We start from the raw sequence: 21,188 nt of genomic DNA, 5'->3' as shown, positions 1-21,188 counted from the left end.
GCCTGGAAATAAGCTGTCCATTTTAACTGATTTTTTCATCTGCACTTCTGAGCTAATTTTTACGGTTGTCAAGTAGCCCTTGAGGCCTGGATTCTTGCAAATTTCTTCTAAACATGCTAACCAGTGGTTGAGGAAATTATCATCCTTTTTTGCAGAAATAGACTTTAAATCAGAAGCAGACCAAGACTTTATGCTTGGAGACCCAGATTATTAAAATGATCAAATCATGACATAAAGGGTGAAAAAAAGCCTTTTTAAATCACTAAGTATGAGATTATATCTGGTACTAAAGATCTTGTAAAACACATAAATTCATTTGAAGTTCTTCAGCAGTTTCAGCACAAATTAAATGTTCCACCTGTTAATTCACAGAAAATAAGCATTTACACTTCTGAATTGTGCCTCGTAAAACCAGTCCAACGAAAGCCACTCTGCAAATCACTGATTTTCAGTTGTTTTAATGGAGACATTGATTAACCTTATTCTGTGATGAGTTACATTAATTTCCATAGTTTCCGACTCACAGCCAGACTTAGAAAAAAACGAAACAAACAAAATGTATATCAATATGCCGTTTGCTGCAAAACTAAGGTACATTATTTACATTCCGAAAAACAAACAGAAACATCAAAACAAAACAAGAAGAATAATAACAACAGTGTGGATGGTTCTTAGGGATGGGAGTGAATACTGAAGCCTAGAAATGGCAAGTTAAAATTCTGAACCGAACGGTGTGCCAGAATGACTCTATGGTGCGCCCCGGGGGCCGGAGCCAAAGCAAAGACATTTCAAGAACGTCTGAAAGTGCTTCGTCATCTCTTCAGACACTTTGTAAGAAAGAAAGTAAATACTTAAAAAGACCAGGTAGCAAAATGTTCCCGATCACATTCTTAACGTTCCATCTGGATCCACGTCTGAATCCGTGAGGTTTCCTGAAGTGAGGACGCGAGTCGCTTCCTTGGCACCAGAACCTCTCGGATCCTGTCCATCTTCAAAAAATGGTTGGGAAAGCAAAGGAATGGGTTGCTTTTAGGGAAAATGTGCAAATCAATGTTTTGGCATTCGAGGGCTGGAACGATAAAGAAAAAATACTGGAGAGATTAACCATCCTTCTTCTCCCTGTATGGTTAAAATACACATTTTCAGTCAATGATGTGATTTGTTTTGGCCCCACAGGGCACCTACTGCAGTAGTGCATAAAGGAAACAAAAAACTGAAATGAAACTGTCATCATTTTCCTAGTTTGAAACCATCCCACAATAATAATAATAACAACAATAATAATAATAACATTAATAATGCTTCAAAGATGCAGGAAATTATTGCCTAAGGCATGATTCTATACAATATTTTCAGTACATACTTTGTAAGTGTTAAAGGAAAACAATCCTTGTATCTGCTACTTGTTCAAAAAGAATATACACCTTGATTACTCTAGTTTTGTGCCTTAGTCCTTTTTGCTGCTTCTTCACATTTTCCACTTTTTTCCTCACAGCTTCAGTTCGTTGGCAATTTTTGAGGCGATGTTCTTGAAAGCGATGGACGTTCCTGATATCCGCTTGAAGCGCACGCCGTTTAGCGAGAGGCGGGGCAGTTTGCACACCTCCATCTCCCATTGGACCAAGCTCTCGGCGTGGCCGTCGCCATGGACGCACAGAAGCAGGAAGCGCTCGCGCTGCTCGTAATCGCAGTTGTTGGCGTCCAGGACTTTGCGGATCTCGCGCATCATCTCTGTTGGCTCCATGGAGGAGGTGGTCTTCATGCTCCAGGTGAAGCGTAGCGAGCGGGGTTTGGCGTCTTTATATTCCTCTTTCTGATCCCCAGATACATTACGACTACAAGAGACCAGAGAAAACAATAATTTTAGATCTAGTTAATTTTTCATATATAGCTTCCATTTTTTCTGTATGTTCAAAATTTTTAATATATTTTAATTGTATTTTAAATGTAGATGTACACTTATAATTAGTGTAGATGTATATTTACAATTTGCAGTTTTAATTAAGTTTTTAATTTTTTTGAAAACACCTGTACTAACCCCCCCCCCCCCAGTAAATTTGGGGTCAGTTTCCCCTTTTTTAACAGAATGTATTAAATATTTTTATTCAGCAAGAATGCATCAAACTGTTCATATATTTATAACATAATATTCATAGACATTTATAATGTCTCTAACAAACTAGATTAATGGCTGATGGAAATTCAGCTTTGCATCATAGGAGTACATTATATTTTAAAATGAATTCAAATAGAAAACCATTCTTTTAAATTGTAATATTTCACAATATTACTATTTGTACTGTATGTCTGATCAAGTAAACGCAGACTTTGTAATCATAAGAGACTTCTTTCAAAAACATTTAAAACCTTTTTTTAGTTAATGACAAAAATCCTTCTAATTTTTGTATTCATAATAGTATTTGTTTACAGTACTAACCTTTGTGTGCATTCTTGTGTTACTGTGATAGTAACGATTCTAATTTCCTTTGAAGCATAACAATATTAAAACTGACTTAGCAAAGCTGGAAGTGTTTGCATTCACATAGTTGTTTGTTGCAGACCATAAAAACAAGTTCTCATACAACTTTTCTCTGTTTTCAGTGACTACACATCATGCACTGAAGTGGGCATGCAGTGAACAAAAATAAGCATGCAAAGAAACAGAAACAGTGCAGTCAACAACTCAAGTGTGCAAAAATAAGAACAAAGATAAATGTGTTTGATTTTAAACTATACAATATTTCCAACCTCAAATTCAAACATGACAAGAAAACCCACTGTATGATGTTACATAGTGTTGTATGAGAGGTATGAGAAACTGCTGTGACCTTAGCAAACAGCACTAATCATGTTGTACTTTCTTCTTTTTGCCACAAGGGGGCAGAGCAATAGAACTAAATATCAATGCAAACAAATGAGTTTGTGACAGATAAATATAAAAAATGAATAGTTGAGAGATACAGATTTGAACTTTATTGGACCATTTGAGACTTAAAAAGCCTCACTGGTTTTAAATTAATCCAGATGCCAGTTTATGTATGTTAGTAGAACATTATTCAACAATGAGGTTAAATCTGTGGAGTAATGTCAAGACTAAAAGGCAAAGAAAAGATGGGAAATTTAAAATCACAACTGTAAACCCAAATGTCGTGTCTCACCTTGAATCCTCATACCTCCCGTTTCTTTCACATTCTGCCGGCACTCTTTAAAAACCAGGATGAAAAAGAGAAAAATAGTTTAGAGGCAAGTAAATCTGAGACTCAGCTGATTCAGGAAAGGAAGATAAGACAACAATAGCTTTTCAGACATCCTAGGACAAAAGAGAGAGAATCTCAAAGCCAATGTTGGAGAGAATGCCAACAACAGATACAATTTCCTGTTTAAGTGGAGAGGAATATTGGACATGCATTTATAGTTGACCTGTGTGGAGAGATAAACTGGAAAGGAGGAGACAGAGGGTATTACAGATACCCTTCCTGTACCCTATGAATCAGCTTCCTGTTCTAAATAGATTCCATGCAGTGGACACAACTGAGCTCATTTTGTCTGGTATGAAAGACAAAATACGATTTAAAATGAAAAAAATGAAAAAAAGAGGGAACATTTGCTTACAAAGAAATAATGTAGTCTTCTAGGCATGGAGAAAAGATACAGCTTTGAAATTCATTTTGAGAAATATTTTATTTTACTTTATTATTTTTTGACATATAAATTAATATTTCAAGATGTCCGCTGTTAAATGCAATGAGTATAAAGTTAAAAGCTGTTTTTGACACAGCTTACTCCAAACCAAATGACACACATTTCAGTTTTGGTAGCTTCATTTCATAATTCATGCCAATTAACAAATTATTTTTTGTAGTCGTTAAGATTTGCTATACATACTAAATAAATACTTTTATTAAGAAAGCATATATCAAATTACTAAAACGTGATGGTTTTTATAATGTTACAAAAGATTTCTGTTTCAAAGAAGTCCAATTAACTTTCTTTTCATCAAAGACAGTAAGCTTCCTCCCCTCAAATTAATAATATTATTAGTATTATTTTTAGGCAATTTTTGCAAATCGGCATATTAGAATGATAATGACATTTTAAAATACACTCAAAGATATCAAGTTATATTTATATTATTTACAATAATATTTCATAATATTTTTATTAGATTTTTTTAATTTAATTACATTTTTTAACAAATGCAGCTTTAAGGACCATAAGAGACTACTTTAAAAACAACAACAACAACAAAATACTGATCCTAAACTTTTCAATGGTAGTAGATTATATATATTTGGGGAAAATATATATTAAATAATATATATTTTAGATATAAATACAACACAATTTTAGCACAAAAATGCTTATTTTCAAGCTTATTATCTTAGGCAGCTGTATATAATGGAATGGACTGTTATTAAATGTATATTAACAGTGACACATCTGAACCCACTCTCCCATTTTATGACATTAATGCTACATACTACAAAGCACATTAAATGCAATATATTCAGTTATAAATGGACATTAATCATCCATTTTACAGAATAAAACATGTAAAAGAGACTGGGAGAGGTCATGCAGCAGTGCGGTGGTGCAGCGGTCAGAGGAAAGGATGCTGGCGGATGCTGGAAGTGCTCTTATGGGGCAACATTAAGAGGCAAACTGCCTTTGACATATACATGTATATATAATTTTATGGTTTTAATTAGTGGTGGACCGATATATCACCAATGCCGATATATCGGCTGATATTTGGCATTTTGACAGTTTTTCTGCTCGGCCGATGTTTTTGAGACTTTTATTTTGATGGCTCATATTTGAAATGATGATTCCCAATGCACACAACCTTCCCAGAATATTGAGTGCCCTGTTGATTACAGTGTTTACTTCCTTATTATATCGTGAAAAATACTTTAGTACAGTATAGTATTATAAGGTATAAGTATGTTTATTTTACACTTTTATTTTTTAATACATTTTCAAATTATTTCAAATTTCTTAAATATGAATTAAAATTTGTAAAAAAATTATATCGGCTTTATATCAGCTACGCCCCACCCCCCCCCCCCCCCTTTTCAAGATATCGGCAGTCAAAAAAAAAAAACAATATCTATCGGTCGACAACTAGTTTTAATACAACTTACAATCTCTTGGAACCATCTCTGGTAAAAAAAATAAACAAAAACAACAACAACCAAAAAACTATTAAAATCACGGAGGCTATAAACTTGTTTTGCCATTGACTACCATTCAAAATCAGCCATGCTATAATCACTATATATTTTAAAGTTTTATTCACATTTTTGTGTCTAAACTGAAGTACAAATGATGTCAGCAGAGTTTAACTTATATATATATATTACGTATACGTATATATTTCGGAATATTCTTAAAAGAATGACCAGACTCCAAATAAAATAAGCCAAGTGTTCTTATTTATAAAAAAAACAAGAGCTTTCAATGTCTTTAACAACTTTTACGGGACGGGACATCTGACCAACTTTTGGATAACAAAAAGTTCTACATAAAAAAAAAATAAAAAAAAAAGGTTATCTGTTGATGTCATAACAGCGCTGGTGGGAATGAAAGTGCCGGGATTGCAAGAACCTGCAGGAACAACACGACTGGGCAGGTCAAAAAGGAAGAGCTGGAATCAGAAGATTCTGGGCAGATGCTACTTCTGGAGCATGAAGGGTAAAACTGGGAAAGGGTGCTTGTCGCAAAAGGCAATCTTGGTACCTTAACTCCAGAAATCTTGTAAAGAACCCCTCTCAATCACCACATCTGTCAGCTGCTAAATTAAGAGCCCAGCACGGTGGCCTGAATTACACAACCAAGAGCAAGTCTGTTACCAGATTGCAGGAAATGCATTAATACATTTATTTCCTTATTGTCAGTTTAGATAGATATTTATACAGATTTTTAAGTAAAACACAGTATATGCTAATGATGATCTCAAAAAACCTTTCAGGAACACGTCCACACTATATTTTCACACAAATACATTTTAATGAAAAAATTACATGAAAGAAAATAAAAGCAATTTTTACAAAATTTACACATAAATTAAGAATGTTTTCTTGCCAAATTGTCATTACTGTAACAGAGGAAAAAAGTTGTCATTATTGTAAAGCAATATATTATATTTATATTATTTAGTAGCATTTGTTATACTGCCTTCAATTTAATCAGATTATTTTTTATTATTATTATAACTATATTATAATATTATGAGTATCAGTAAAATGTTATGATAAAATATTATTACAATTATTTTTTATTATATATAATGCATGTTTGTATAACAAGACTACAGATTCATTATAGTATTTATAATTTTGTGGGAAAATATGTTGTAAATGTGCCATAAAAATAAATTAAATTCAATAAATAAATAAATATAAAACCTTTTTTTTTTAATAAAAAAAATTAAATAATGATGAAGGGTTAAATGTGACCCAGGTATGTTTTTATTCAGTTACATATAAATTAAAGAGGAAAAACAACATTATTTAATTTCAGAGGTTTTGATTTTTCATGGCTGACTGAACAATACCATCTTCAAACTAATGTTCCCACTATCATCTAACTGTACAAAACACACACAACCGTCCTCCTTGAAGATAAATGGCGTGAATGGAAAATGAGATCTAATAAGGAGTCTAATGGATCTATTGTGCTCAGTTGTAACCTGTGAACAGGCATGCATGGGTGATTGATTAGTAATGTCTGTCAGGTGCTGCTCATCAGAAAACAGCAGAAGTCTCCGGCATGCTCAGTCGCACTCCGTTTAAAAGAGTGTGTCAAAGGTGAGTGAAAAGCGATTAATTTGAAAATGGCTTCACACTAGGGTTAAGAGTTAAACTTCAGATTTCAGCGCTTATTAACTGCACACAGCCCATCGAGGGTCCTACCTTTTGTTAAACCTGAATGACATATTTCTACAAAAGAAAACAGAAAACAGAGACACTGATCAACATCTAGAGCAGATGTATTGTCTCTTGAGGAAATATAGGGGAATCTGATTCCACTGCCACTGACCTGGTGTTCGCAAACAGTTCTAACATAACATCCAGTGTTGGGAAGTTAAAGCTAACTTAACTACATTTTACATTTACATTTATGCATTTAGCAGATGCTTTTATCCAAAGCGATTTATAGTGCATTCAGGCTACACATTTTCACAGTTTATATCTAAGAAATCTATAGAGACTAAATCTCGAAATTCTGACTTCTTTTCTTGGAAATGCAAGAAACAAAGTCCAAACTGTTAGATATAAACTTAGAATTGTGAGATTAAAAGTAAAAAAATTACTTTTTTACTCCTTGGCGGAAACGTTTCTATAAACCGTTTCATTTTAAAGCTCGTTTATCTCAAATACCAAAAAATAATAAACTCCAAATGAACTCTTTCATTCTTATTCCACTGAAAACCAAATTCCGTAGGGAATAATGACTTGTGTTCAAGGTGCAGTGTTTGTTTACCTGCGTGTGAGCTTGGATGTGAGCTTTGTGAAGAGGTTTGTTGATCCTCGGCTCCGGGACTGTGAGAGCGGCGTGGCATCGTGTGATAAGGTTGGAGAGGCTGGGGGTCCGTTATAGGTGGCCGTGCGTCTCTCCCTCAGCTGGCCTCCGTGGAAAGTGCTGCGGCTTAGCGTGCCTCGTGGGAAACGCAGGCGGTCTGGAGGGGTTGCGCTACTAATGCTGTGGGTGGAGGCACCGGGGTTTCGCTGACTCGTCTGAGACGCGCTCGTACTGAAGAGAGAAGAATCAGGGTCGCATTATGATGAAATAGGAAAATCAGCAAACAACACCGGTTACATGTACAACCAGGTGGTCTCTGGACACTTAAAGGGATAGTTCACCCAAAAAATGAAAATTGTGTCATCATTAACACATACTCATATCATTCCAAACATGTTTGATTTTTTTTATCTGTCGAAAATTATTATAATTTTTTCGTTACAATAAAGCCAAAATTATTATAATTCTTTCGTTACAATAAATTACTAAAATTAAACTAAAATTACAGATGTTGCCTTGGCACAAAATAGGTTATTATTAACAAAATAGGTTATATTTAAGCACTACAATAAAAAAAATTTAAATTACTAAAAAAATGAAAACTGAAAATATATAAAAAAAAGCCATTTTTAAAACAGTAATAAATACTATAACAGTATATAAATAATACTAAAATTGCACAGAAATTGACAAAATTAGCATTTTTGAAAATTTAGCAACTATCCCTTTAAACCATAATTATACACGCAATGTAACAAAATATCCAACCAAAAAAATAAATCGCCAAACAAATGAAGTTCAACCTTTTCTCAGAACTAATTTATGTGATAAATAAAGCAGTGTTTTCTTGATTTTGAGTGTATTTATGTCGTCAATTCTCTTCAAATTCACACAGGTTTCCTTGCAGAGTAACCACCGGTTTAATTCCTCACATTAATAATGAACATATTCCACAAATGTTTGACTGGCTAAGTCACTATTATAGGTTTGTTAGTTTGAAATTAAGTGACAAATATAGTTCAAATGTTGTTTTAAATTACAAACTAACGAACATCTATAATAGTGACATAACCTCTTAAGACCCGAGAAAAAGGTTTCAGGAAAAAGTTTGTTTTTTTCCCCCATGTCTTTACATTTTCATTAGGGTGCCACTAACTTAATTTCAGACATATTTGAAGACCAAGGTGATGGAGTGGTCATGGTGAAACATCCAATCATTTGGTATCTCTAAAAAAGCCCTGAATGTGCTCTGTACAGGACATCCAGACTTAACACTGTGGCATCTAGAGTCTCAGAGAAATTCACAAAAAAAGAATGTCCTCACATGAGGCTGCAGGGTCTTAAGAGGCAATCTGTGCTCAAACTAAATTCTCAATCTGCACACTTGTTACTTGCATACCATAACAATCAAATGAATCATAAAACATCTCCACAGTCCTTTCACTAGTCATTTTCCAGGTTAAAGTAGTTCACATACTATATTAGTGGGTTTAGACACAAGGAAGTCAGTTAACGGCTTAAATGGGAAAATGCATGAAATCCTCAAAGGTTAAAACGCAACAGAAGCTCCACGACGAGTCCTCCTGGATTGGTTGAGACACTCTAGGGATGAGACGAGGATGGCGGGAAATCAAAGACGCAGACAGCAGAGAGGTCAGAGGGCGTTAGAAGGAGAGACACACTAAGATTAGAGACCGAGGCTAAATTTGTCTTTACTTGGGCCTGAAGAGACCAGGGGTGCCGTCGTTGGGCGGCAGGGTGACGCGGCAGGTGTGTCCGGAGGCCGAGAGGGATGTGGCCTTTTGGTGGCGCAGACGGACTGAAGCCGATGAGCTGGCGAGAGCAACGGCATACGCTGTCGGACTCGTTCTGACACATCCCGACATTTCACTCAGGCTGGCCAATGGCAGGCGGCCAAATAAACAGCAGTGGGATGGATCAGATATAGGATGTACGAAGAAAGCAGAGCATATGAGATAAAAAAAAAACTCAGAGCAGAATACAAAGAGAGAGTAAAGTAGGATACGTGTGGATCATGATGGTCGACTGGTTAATCTGAATGTGTGCCTGATGTAAACTCCCCTTAAAAAAAGGCTAGCTTAACAAGATGGTTTACTCAAAATAAAATCATTTACTCATCCTTATGTCACTCCAAACCTGTATGTCTTTTTTCTTCTGCAGAACATAAAACTTAATGAAGGTCAGTCAGGTCCAAAACTATACTGGACCCCCATTGACTTTCATTTTATGGACCAACAAAAAAAGCCTCATATGCTCACAAAGGCTGCATTTATTTGAACAAAAATGCAGTAAAAACAGTAATATTGCTAAATATTATTACAATTTAAAATGACACTTTTCCAAAATTTACTGCTCATTGATTATTCTTTTTATCAATGTTAAAAACTATTGTGCTCCTTAATATTTTGTGGATCCCCAAACCAAAGTTTTGAACAGTAGTGTATAAAATGACATGAGGATGAGTTAAGGATGATATTATAGATAAAATATATTATCTTTTGTAGATATTATATATAATTATAAATGTTTTATTTAATTGTATATACTATTTATATAATAATAATAATATTTTATATTATTATTAAATATATTCATGATATTTTGACAAATACTGGGGTCTGAAATGTAATTCAGTAAGCATTTACACTAGGCCATATTGCAATTTGAATTGGGTTAATTATATAGTTTCATCAGTAACGTTCAGCAATTCAGTCCACATGATAAAGTAATGTAAAGTATTAAACCAAAGCTCCATCTTCAAATACTGCAAAAACAAAGAGACAAAGCTCCACAAGCATTTAGAAACCTGTAGATGAGAACAACGTTTTTTGTGAAAATATCTTGTTGAGTGAGGATGAAAAGACGCAAGTTGTTCATTGTTGGCAGTCTTTGGTTTTGAGCAACACGGTGGCATTTCCTGTAAACCGGTGACGATGTTGAAAGGAAAATGGATATTCACAAGCTCTGAACTAAAAATGAGAGGTCTCAGAGACTCACCTGTTCTCTTTGCCGTTCTGGATGACGGCGTGGCGGTCTGCGGCGTTCCTCTCACTACACACGTATGTGTTTCTCCTGGTCATGCCGCTAGAAACAGAATTGCTCTGCAGAAATACATATTATAGTGTGAGTCTTAACCAGTGACGCTTGGATATGAAATATTTAATTTATCCAAAAACCGAAACCAAAAGGAAACTGTGTTTAATGATCGATTCATTCATTAAATTGATTTACTAATCAAAACTAAAACAGAAAGTTGTCACATGTTAACTTTATGTTAACTTTAATTATATAATTGTTTCGGTTGCACTTTATTTTACAGTACGTGTACGTACATGTACTTATAGTGTACTTACAGTGTACTTATCTAAGAAAGTTCTGGTAATACAAGGTAACTACGTGGGTTAGGGTTAGGTTTAGGGGTAGGTTCAGGGTTAGTACCTAGTTATTACATAGTTATTGTAATTACTATTATAAGTACATAGTATGTACATGAGGAACAGGACTGTAAAATAAAGTGCTACCATTGTTTCTACTCTAATATGTTAGTAAAAAGAAATACTTTAAAAAGCATTAAAGAGCCTCAAAACCACATTTTGCAATAAACCTGACCGAATTTTAAAAAGATTGTTTTATTTTAAAAGGAACAAAGCTTATTGTTATTGTGGTAACTGGATGGTAGGTGCACTTGTGAAGTTTTGTTCATGAATCAACTGAAAACAGCCCTAACTAAAAGATCTCCTTAAACAAAATAAGGGTAAATTAAAACCTCTAAATTTATATTTCTTACAGCTGACTGACTTTTCACTCCATGCTTTAGTCTCACTGAGATACTATTATAGTTTCTAATATTCTAAATGTATAAAAAACATTTTTTTATTTATTTTTATAAAAAACATGTTTATATTGTTTTCCTTTTATTTCAGTTTTAGGTTATTTCAGTAAATAAAGTAAATTAAAATGAGAAAACTAGCTGAAATAAAAGTTTTCTTATTTTATTTTATTTTCAGATTTCAGAGTTTATACTAAGTATTTTTTATTTAAAGTTTTGTTGATGGTAGTTGTAGTTCACTATATAAGATTCTCTTAAGATCTATTTTATACAACAATACAAAAGATCTTGGGTGGTACCAGCTCACCCCAGGGGCACCGGCATTCTTTTTGCGGTCAGGAATGTCGGCCTTGTTTGGGTTGTTGGCGTTGCCCAAAATGGGGCTCGGTGGAGCCATGCCACGGCTTCCAGATGAGCTGGACTTACGTGCCTGTGCACTGCCCTCCTCTTTATGGTCACTTTCTGCAGAAGTGGTCTGACTTCTCTTGGGGTAACCCACCGAGGGAATGGTTGGACCAGCTGTAGATGGAGAAGAATGAAGATTAGAAAGACAAAGACCTCAAAGCACTAGTTAAAGTCCAAAAAGCACACTCACCCTGGTCACTGTAACGACGCTGTTTCTGGTTGGAGGAGACATTCTTTTGGACTTTGAGGTGAGATGGTGACTGGCCGTTATTGTGCTCGCCGTTGGGTCTGGCCTTCGCCAAAGAGAGGTTACTGCTGGAGCTGGAATCACTCACCTCCAACTGTGACCACACAAAATAAAATGTAAAAAGTGCATGAGACAGAAACATTTTTTTTTATTGTGTCTGGATGTACAGAGAGAAGTGAGTGGATGCAATTGGTTAATCCAGTTTGATAAGATAACCAGAAATAAAGGTTTAGAATGCTACAAGTCTGTAACATTCATAATCAGATGTAAAATATAGCCTGATGTTTGACGATGGTTATAAAGACTAGCCCACACTCCAGCTAGGCAGGAAAGGGTTGTCTAACTGACATGACCTTTATGGGTGGGTAAATCTAAAATCGATGACACCACAATAATAGAGCAGAGTGCAACTAAGTGGTAACTCACTGAAATAAAGGTACAACAATTTCCATGACAGGTTATACAGACGATGTCAAATACACCAGGGGAAAATGGTTACATTTTGTGCCTAAAGCGTCCAAAGGTAGACTATAAATCTGCAAACAAAGCAAATGTATTGTTGCAAGAGTATATATTTATTACTTGCCGAATTTGTGCCTTAAGGCTGAGACTAGGTGTCAAATAACACTAACATATCTTCCTCAGACAAACTACTACTGTTCAAAAGTAATTTTGTTAGCAAGGATGAATTAAATTGATTAGATTTGACAGTAAAGATATTTAACAAAAGGTTTCTATTTCAAATTTTAAAAGCTGTTCTTTTGGACTTTCTACTAATCGAAGAATCTTGAAAAAATAGATAATGATATCAAATCAGCATATTAGAATGATTTCTGAAGGATCATGTGAATGAAGACCATTTATAATATATAATAAGTTATTAAATTGTAATAATATTTCACAATATTTGCATTTTTTACTTGATTTTTTAAATTAATTACTTTTTCCCACCAATAAATGCAGCCTTGGTGAACATAAAAGACTTTTTAAAAACATTTAAATCTCAGACTTTTGAACTGTACTGTATCTTAAGCCCCCAGCTGTGCATTGCAACCAAACAACATAGTGAATAACTCACCTCAGTAGACTTTCTTCCTAACAGCAGGTAGGTAGCCGTGATTTCGTCGTACTTCATCCTGGTTAGAGATTCGTGGATCTCCTCCCTCGAGTAACCCATTCCTACCATGATATCTGCAACAAACCATATAGCAGCAGTCAATGTATGATAACTTTTACCAGCTGTTGACTTTCAAGTTTTTCAAAGGGCTCAACAGACTGGAGTAATGGCATTACATTTGAAAAACAATCTTTTTCCCAGTAGATTGATAAAAGCATCCATCTGGACTCTTTACATATTTGTGCATAAAAAACAGTGATATATTAAAAAGCAGAGTAACTGAAAGCTGAGCTACATGCATTTTAGCCAACCTTCAAAAACATCCCGAAAAAAGTTTTAACATGTTTATTCTAAATCTTCATAAATAATGACTTGTTACTTTGTATCTCAACAGCCCTTGTAAGTAAAAAAATTACAATAAATAAAGACCAAGTATAATTCTTGGTATCCTTTTAGCTTTACTATGAAAAAAGCGATAAACAACTCTCAGTGACATTACAGTTTCACGTGCTAGACTAAATGTGACGGCGTCCGCTCAATTGAGCTGTTCCTGCACTAGCTGTAAATGCTTTTCGGGACACAGAACTGGGGCTTAGAGATCAATGGAGACAGGCCTGCAGCAACAGTGGAAAGAACAGGGCCTGTTTGAGCTCAGATACCATCGACCCGTGCACTCTGCTCAAACCCACAGGCACACCAACCACTATCAGCGTCACGTTGAAGGAAGCATGCCAGACTAACAGCTTCTGCTAAGTAAAGAAAAAATGGTGATCGACTCTTTTAAGACTTTACCCAATGCACTAAAGCCAAAGCATCTAAATATTTGGATCTCCCTTAATGGCTTTCATAAACCTTAAAGCTCTGGTTCACTCCCACGAAAACTCACTAATAACAATAAAATCCTATCTCTTATTACGCATGTATATTTGGATTCGGTTTTGTCTATCCAGTTAAAAACTAAAAAAGCTGTGACTTTCACAAACGTGAGAGCTCAAAAGTTGCCTTTAAATGTGCAATTAACCTGGACATTACTATTCAGGTACACTATTGTTTAAATGCTTGTGCTAAATGCTTAATGTAGATAAATGGCAGTAATGAACGTGATCATCAGTAATATGTAGCCATAGGACAGTGGTATTAACTTTACTAGCACAACCACAGCTTTTAGTTAATGTGCTAAAGTTAAAATAAAAACAGCAACAAATTTAAATGTAAAAGTCACATTTTTGACTTTGAAGCCCCCTGTCCTAAAAATAATTGCACGTCATGTAGTGCTGATCTCATACCGATTCTCTTCTGATCAGAGATGTCGAGCTCCGGCTCCACAAACGGCTTGAGCTCGTCCTCCTCGCTGCCTGCGTTGATCCATCGATCCTTCATGATTTGCTGAAACAGACATATACACGCTGTGTGAGAGGTTCTGCTAGATCATAAATATGCATGATTATGCAGGAAACAAAATACATTTTTTAAAGTGGGTCAATTGGAAGAATCAATCTGTTCCCTAAAGATAGACCTGAAGGTAGAACAGATGATTGTTTCTGCAACAACAAAGTACCTATGACTTGAAATTCAAATACAAAAATGTAAATGTTTAGGTTTTAGATTTATGCGTGCATTTATAAAAGTTCTGGCCATATTTTAATGTTTGGCATATCATTTCATCACTTGTAGTACTAAATAAAGTGGCCCATATGAAAAAACCACACACACACACACATATATATTAGTGAGTGGTATAACACCCACTTGAGTGCACTGAGCCTCTAAAATTGTCAATTATTCATCAGCAGATGTCATTTCAATCTGAGCTTCTTGCAACAGGACTATAATTCAGCATGTGCATTATGGGCCATGAAGTGAAGAGTATATAACCTGCAAATAATAATAAAGCCCCCAAACAATAGAGGCACTGTGTCACTGGAACTCTAAAACAGCCAGGGTGTGTCTGGGAATGAGTGTCATGTTAAATTAATTGGGAAGAGAAAGCATGCTGTGATGAAAGGGTGCACTCAGGCTAAAGGCTGTGATGGAGGGAGAACAGAGGGAAAGAGACTAGGGTGTTTTTTTATTGGGAATGTGGAAGAGAGGTTTATGTGTTTCCATTAATCAAGGTGGCACCTTCTATGAACACTGTACACTCTAGAGTCCCATTTCTTTTTTAAAACATTAGATGCATAAATTCTACTGAGCTTCACAGGCATTTTCTGCATTCTTCAGTTGTAGGCCCTATTTATCCTGTATTCTCACCTCAAGTGTTCCCCGTTTGACAGGGTTCAGCACCAGGAAGCGTTTCAGGAGGTTCTCGCAGTCAGTCGACATGTAGAAGGGAATTCGATATTTGCCCCTCAACACCCGCTCACGAAGCTCCTGCAGGTAAAATGTCATTTTGGCTGTAAAATCTCATCAGATGAGATTTGAATTCAAATATATGCACACTTGTGGCACACATCTTGAATGCATTTTTATTGTGTCTTCATTGACTGTTACCACTATTTCATAAACCTAATAAGCCACGAGAGGTTGCACGGTGCAGTGACTTTACCATCTTCCTTTGCATTATGCTTGAACAACTATAATGCATATCCTCATATGGCTTATTGCTTTAATAAATCACTGCTTTTACCCAGGATTTTTCATGAACTACTACACAAATCCACAGCTTCTCAATTGTACGACTCTCTGTGAATGTTTAGGAGGGCAAAAGAGACCTTTCAGGGATGCGGACACTAACCTTTAGATTCTGTCCATCAAAGGGCAGTGATCCACTGACCAGTGTGTAGAGGATGACCCCCAGACTCCACACATCCACCTCAGGCCCGTCATACTTTTTGCCTTGGAAAAGCTCAGGGGCCGCATACGGAGGGCTGCCGCAAAACGTGTCTAGTTTGTTCCCAATAGTGAATTCATTACTGAAACCGAAGTCTGCGATCTTAATGTTCATGTCTGCATCCAGCAGTAGGTTTTCTGCCTGCATGAGAGAACAAGAGGAGGAGTGAGACAAAGAGTCCCTTTTCATGCAGATTTCATTCATAAATAATTAACGAAATGCTAAGGGAATTTATAATCTCAGCACATGAAAATTAATATTAATATAAATTATAAATTAATTAAATATGAATTTATTTTTAATTCAAATAAATATGAATTAAATGTTATAATGCTAGTATAATTAAATAATTGTAATAAATAATAATCAAAATAATAACAATTAAAAAAGAGTATCCTATATTGATTTTATTTGGCTTGAAATGTGATTGAGACAATTATTAGAATAATTTTTTTCACCCGAGAACATTTAATAAGCAGAGATCATTAAATCTATTTTTTTAAATAATGTTTTTAGTTATAAAAACAAATCCTAAAATTCCCTGCTTATTTCCAGGTTTAAATTCAATTTACAATCCCAAACGTTGCACTTGACTGTAAGCATAATGTAATGCATAATGTATGCATAATGTAAATGTCATTTCTCTAAGACGCTCCTTACAGTTACTCCTTTCTAACATGCATTTAAGCAGACAGGAACACATAGCAGAAGAAAGAGTAAAAGTGACAACACAATAAAAAAAGACCCACATTTCCACCTGGCTTCCTGCACACGAGTCATTTAGACAGCTTCACTCTGACACTGGCCTCATGCATCATTTACAGAGCATCAGTCTGGAAACAAAGTGTGTAATGGAGCATGGAGACTTGGAGGGGGAAAGCAGAGGTAAGGGAGACTGGAGAGAGGAAGCAGCATCTTCAGGGGCTCTTGCTCATGTTCTGTTCTCCGTGCCAAAATATTCCGTGCCAAAGTACTATCTTAAGCACCATTTTGGTACAAAAGCAGCATCTATGTGCAGGGTTTTTAGAGAATAGCAGTTCTGGTAGAAGATGAACCCAAAAAAAGCTGTGACTTTTTGTTTTGCCGGGACAGAGAGATGACCTTACCTTGAGATCTCTGTGCACAATGTGTTTTTGATGGCAATACTGAACCGCTGATACAATCTGAAGGAGAAAAGGAGACAAGAGAGTTTTAGAATGTGGACAGAGACAGAACTGACTGGACGACAGACAGCCAGCCAATACACCACATTAACTGGCATCATTGCTTTTCCCAGAATGCCATTGATTGGACGGGGGAGCATGTGTGCTGAGGGTCTGACACATGGTCCGGGATGATAAATGAGGGGGGAGAAAAAGCCTTGCTGAAACTGACTACTTGGAGCTCAGCTCTGAACCAGAATCTGGGTGTGAGGTTACTTACAGTACAGTAGTGTAGAATCAATTCTTGAAATTTGCCATTTTTTCCACTTTATAATAATAAAAGAAGATCGCTAGTATCTCGGCATGTAATCCTTGTATTTGCATACAAAGCAAACTAATTTCAAGAATTGACTGATGAATTCTATTATTGACTTGAAATCATGTTTCATGTGAATGGAACCAAGCGCAAGATCCTCCTTTTTTTTATTGTTGATACAGAATACAATATCAAAACAACATTTTATGTACACTACTATTTCAAAATATGAGGTCAGTGTTTTTTTTGTGTGAATAAATTAATAGTTCTATTCAACAAGGATACATTCAATTGATCAAAAGTGACAGTAAAATATTTAGAATCCGAAATTGAAAATAATCATAAGAAATGTTTCTTAAACAGCAAATCAGCATATTAGAAAGGTTTCTTTTTAAATGGATGCTGCTCAGTGCGAGTATGAAAAAAAATTAATACTTGTATTGAGAAAGGATGCATTTAATTGATCAAAATTGAGAGAAAATAAAAAATCTATTGTAGATAAAGGCTGTTCTTATTAATTTTAATATAAAAAAAAAAAAAACACAAATATCCTCTCAAATTACACCTCATAATAATTGTGGATTTTCTCGTCTCGTTCTGAAATGCACAACATTCTGGCTACAGTTTAATATTCATGCAGCTTTATCTGACTCCCAGACATCAGATACAGGGACAGATTTCCATTTCTTTCTCCGGCTGGTGGAAGAATCTGGTGGTTTTTCTGCTCTGCTCAGAAATCTCAGCGGTGCTTCGTGCCTGACCCAGATAAGCTGTCTCCACAGCAGCAGCACAGGGCTCAGACGGAGGAGAGGAGGAAGGGAGGGAGACCCCACTGCTATGACTACAGATGTCTGCATCAGCTGCGGGCAAACCCAACGTCCTCGTCCATTAGACCGATGGGTCGCAGTGGGATGGATGGAGGTTGAAAGGGGTCTTGGGGTAATTAAAAGGAGCAAATGATGCTGTCAGTGGGTGGCTGTCTCATTAGAGCTCTCTCACTCAACTCAACACCTGGAGCTGTTTTGTTGACAGCACATTTTGGCGTAAATGCAGCATCAAGCGACAGTAAAAGCTTATGGTTGCCATCACTGTCTGTATTTGTCACCCATGAGTCATTTATTACATTTAGCTTATGATAATAGAGGGGTTTTTAAGATTAATGGAGTAGCATTCGGCAGGTCAAGTGATCTTAACATGGTGGTTGTAATAAAACATGCTTACCTTAAGGTAGAAAAAAAAACGTAAATATTCTTTATTAATCCAGGACAGCGATGTGTCTAGCATCGTTTAAATCTATGAATTTATAGGATTTTTCATTATTATTTTATTATTAAATTAAAATATTATTTAAAAAAAATTGTCAACAAAGCCATTTTTTTAAATCTAAAGATTTAAAGATTCGTTGACAGAAAAATACTATTGTTCTAACTAAAATTAAAACCAGAATTTCACTCCGTTTCATTTTAAATAAAAAAATAATTCACTGAAATAAACTAAATTAATGAAAAAATTTATGAATTGAATTGAATTAATGAATAATTTAATTATATAATTTATTAATTATAAAAATAAAAAATATACAGACATCTTACAAAATTGTGACAAAAATGCCCAAAACACGCAACAAAATTACTAAAATTTCACCTAAACTCATTCAAAATATGAACAAAACCTTAACAGTATTTCACTGCTACTAAAATATTACTGGGATCGAATACTAGCATACTGCTTACTGCACAGTAGGTTAAAATAAAATAAAATAAATAGCATCAGGTTAAATATCATGGACACATATAGTTATGTATTTGAAAAAAAAAAAAAACTTATTTTTGTGCAAAAATGGCTTAACTTTTGTAAGTCTGGTCAAATAAGAAGGAGATTGTGGTTAATATAGATACATTTGTTTGGACGCAATAGAAATTGAGTTTGAATGCAATGCATTGTTGTCTAGTATCTGCACAGTAAACATAGTGAAAAACTGCATTATGCTATTTCAAACACTCCCAGATTCTGAGAATTGGCATGAAGCTCATTACAGCGCACTGCTGCTGCGGTGTCAGCAAATTAATTTTGACGAGGACTTGTGGTGTTCCACAAGAGGTTCTCAAACTGTTCAAACCATATTTAGTTTATGACCCCAAACCAAAAGTCACGTATATGGGCCACATTCGGCCCACTGGGAAACCCTACACATGGCTTCCAATCACACAAGCGTCTCCCAATTGCAGTTCACAGCTTGCTGTTTCCAATGCAACCAGGAGGAGTGTGAATGGACAGAGCGGCCCGGGTGAGAGTTATAGGGCGGGACAGGGCTGTATTGAGTGCACTGCAGTACTGTACCTGTCTAAATTTAGCTCTGGCCTCCTTCTCCTTCATTCGTCCATGCGCTACGAGGTAGTCAAACACCTCCCCTGTGGAGAGAAGAGACGAACATGGCGAATCATATAGCGCTCTTGGTTTCATATGCTTCATTATGCAGATTCACAGGGTCAGTTGCACAAGATTACATAACATAATATGGAGCTCATAAGCATTCAGTGTCACATTAGCTTCGTCAAACTCACCACCACTGGCGTACTCCATCACCAGATAAAGTGTCTTCTCTGTTTCTATGACCTCAAACAGCTTTACTGTAGAAAGAGGAAACATGAAAATCAGTTGTTTATTAATCATGCAACAATACATATTACCATTTTAGTTTAGTACTGTGTACTAATGTAAAATACTACTGCTTTTGACGGCATTGATAATGTTTCTGATAGGTAATATGATTATAATTTTTCCCTTGACGAATGTGCTATCCTGTCAGCAATAACCTGTGCATGGGCTTTTTTGATTACTGTTAGTTTAAGTTCAAGCAATGCAGTGTTGCCAGACATTGCTACAATTATTAAAAAAAAATTTTTTTTAAATTTAATTTACTTTTTTTTTTTTTTTTTTTGCAAATAAGATAAGATAAAATATCTCGGACCCTAAACTGAACTTTCTAAAGTGTCTAATTAAGTGGAAAATACAAGTCAAAAGAGCAAATTAGTAATTTAGTGAACAAATGATATTTTTGAACCTCAAACATTTACCAAGCAAAGGTGTGTGTGTGTGTGTGTGTGTATATATATATATATATATATATATATATATATATATATATATATACACACACAAACTGTATACACACACTTTTATATAAATAGTCGTTGCATTTTTGTTGTTTTAATTTGATCAAAAATACAATAAAACTGTGATACTGGGAAATATTATTACCATTTAAAATAACTTTTTATCCATTTAATAATATTCTGAAATGTAATTTATTCTTGAATATCCTTAATCTCTAGGAACCATTACTTTAGTCTTCAGTGTCATATTTCTTATTATCAATGTTGAAAACAATTGGTGGAAACAAATAGAATGCTCATAAGGAATTACATTTTATAGATGTCTTTACTAACACTTTTGACCAATTTAATGCATCCCTGCTGAATAAAATTAATTTATTAGGGTTAGAAAATGTATGTAGGGTTACAAAGAAACCTCTTGAACGGTCATGTTATAATTATTATTTTTTTTTAAACATATATATACAATATTGGTCACTGTTAAACTCATGAACATTAACCTAGATTAATAAGTGCAGTTAAACTACTGCACATTGTTAGTTCATGATACCTATAATGAAAAAAAAAATGGATGCTATCTTTATTATTTTGATTTTGGGATGTTAAATGACCTGGGCATTTCTTCAAAAGTAAAGTATTTT

At 35.1% G+C, this 21,188-nt stretch overlaps 1 protein-coding gene across 10 annotated transcripts in view; it reads right to left on the bottom strand.

Moving 5' to 3' along the window:
• Positions 1 to 442: 442 nt before the first annotated feature.
• Positions 443 to 21,188, bottom strand: part of mark3b (MAP/microtubule affinity-regulating kinase 3b) — a 51,980-nt gene continuing 31,234 nt past the window's right edge. For 2 of the 10 annotated variants that reach the window (XM_052586005.1, XM_052586003.1), the window contains exons 5-19: positions 19,996 to 20,061; positions 19,772 to 19,842; positions 17,080 to 17,136; positions 15,878 to 16,114; positions 15,394 to 15,513; positions 14,430 to 14,529; positions 13,105 to 13,217; positions 11,970 to 12,120; positions 11,682 to 11,893; positions 10,543 to 10,646; positions 9,241 to 9,420; positions 7,486 to 7,755; positions 6,915 to 6,941; positions 3,159 to 3,203; positions 443 to 1,835 (exon numbers count right to left, since the gene is read on the bottom strand). In XM_052586005.1, coding sequence (XP_052441965.1) covers positions 1,490 to 1,835; positions 3,159 to 3,203; positions 6,915 to 6,941; positions 7,486 to 7,755; positions 9,241 to 9,420; positions 10,543 to 10,646; positions 11,682 to 11,893; positions 11,970 to 12,120; positions 13,105 to 13,217; positions 14,430 to 14,529; positions 15,394 to 15,513; positions 15,878 to 16,114; positions 17,080 to 17,136; positions 19,772 to 19,842; positions 19,996 to 20,061 — 2,099 coding nt within the window. In that variant the 3' untranslated portion in view covers positions 443 to 1,489. Of the gene's footprint in view, positions 1,836 to 3,158; positions 3,204 to 5,739; positions 5,821 to 6,914; positions 6,942 to 7,485; positions 7,756 to 9,240; positions 9,421 to 10,542; positions 10,647 to 11,681; positions 11,894 to 11,969; positions 12,121 to 13,104; positions 13,218 to 14,429; positions 14,530 to 15,393; positions 15,514 to 15,877; positions 16,115 to 17,079; positions 17,137 to 19,771; positions 19,843 to 19,995; positions 20,062 to 21,188 lie in introns of all 10 variants that reach the window. The other 8 variants (XM_052586010.1, XM_052586004.1, XM_052586008.1 and 5 more) reach the window with 6 other exon arrangements.

The sequence above is a fragment of the Carassius gibelio genome, chromosome B20, assembly GCF_023724105.1.
Source record: "Carassius gibelio isolate Cgi1373 ecotype wild population from Czech Republic chromosome B20, carGib1.2-hapl.c, whole genome shotgun sequence".
Classification (NCBI taxonomy): Eukaryota; Metazoa; Chordata; class Actinopteri; order Cypriniformes; family Cyprinidae; genus Carassius; species Carassius gibelio.
The sequence above is the reverse complement of the archived record's forward strand: the minus strand, read 5'-3'. Positions and strand labels throughout refer to the sequence as shown.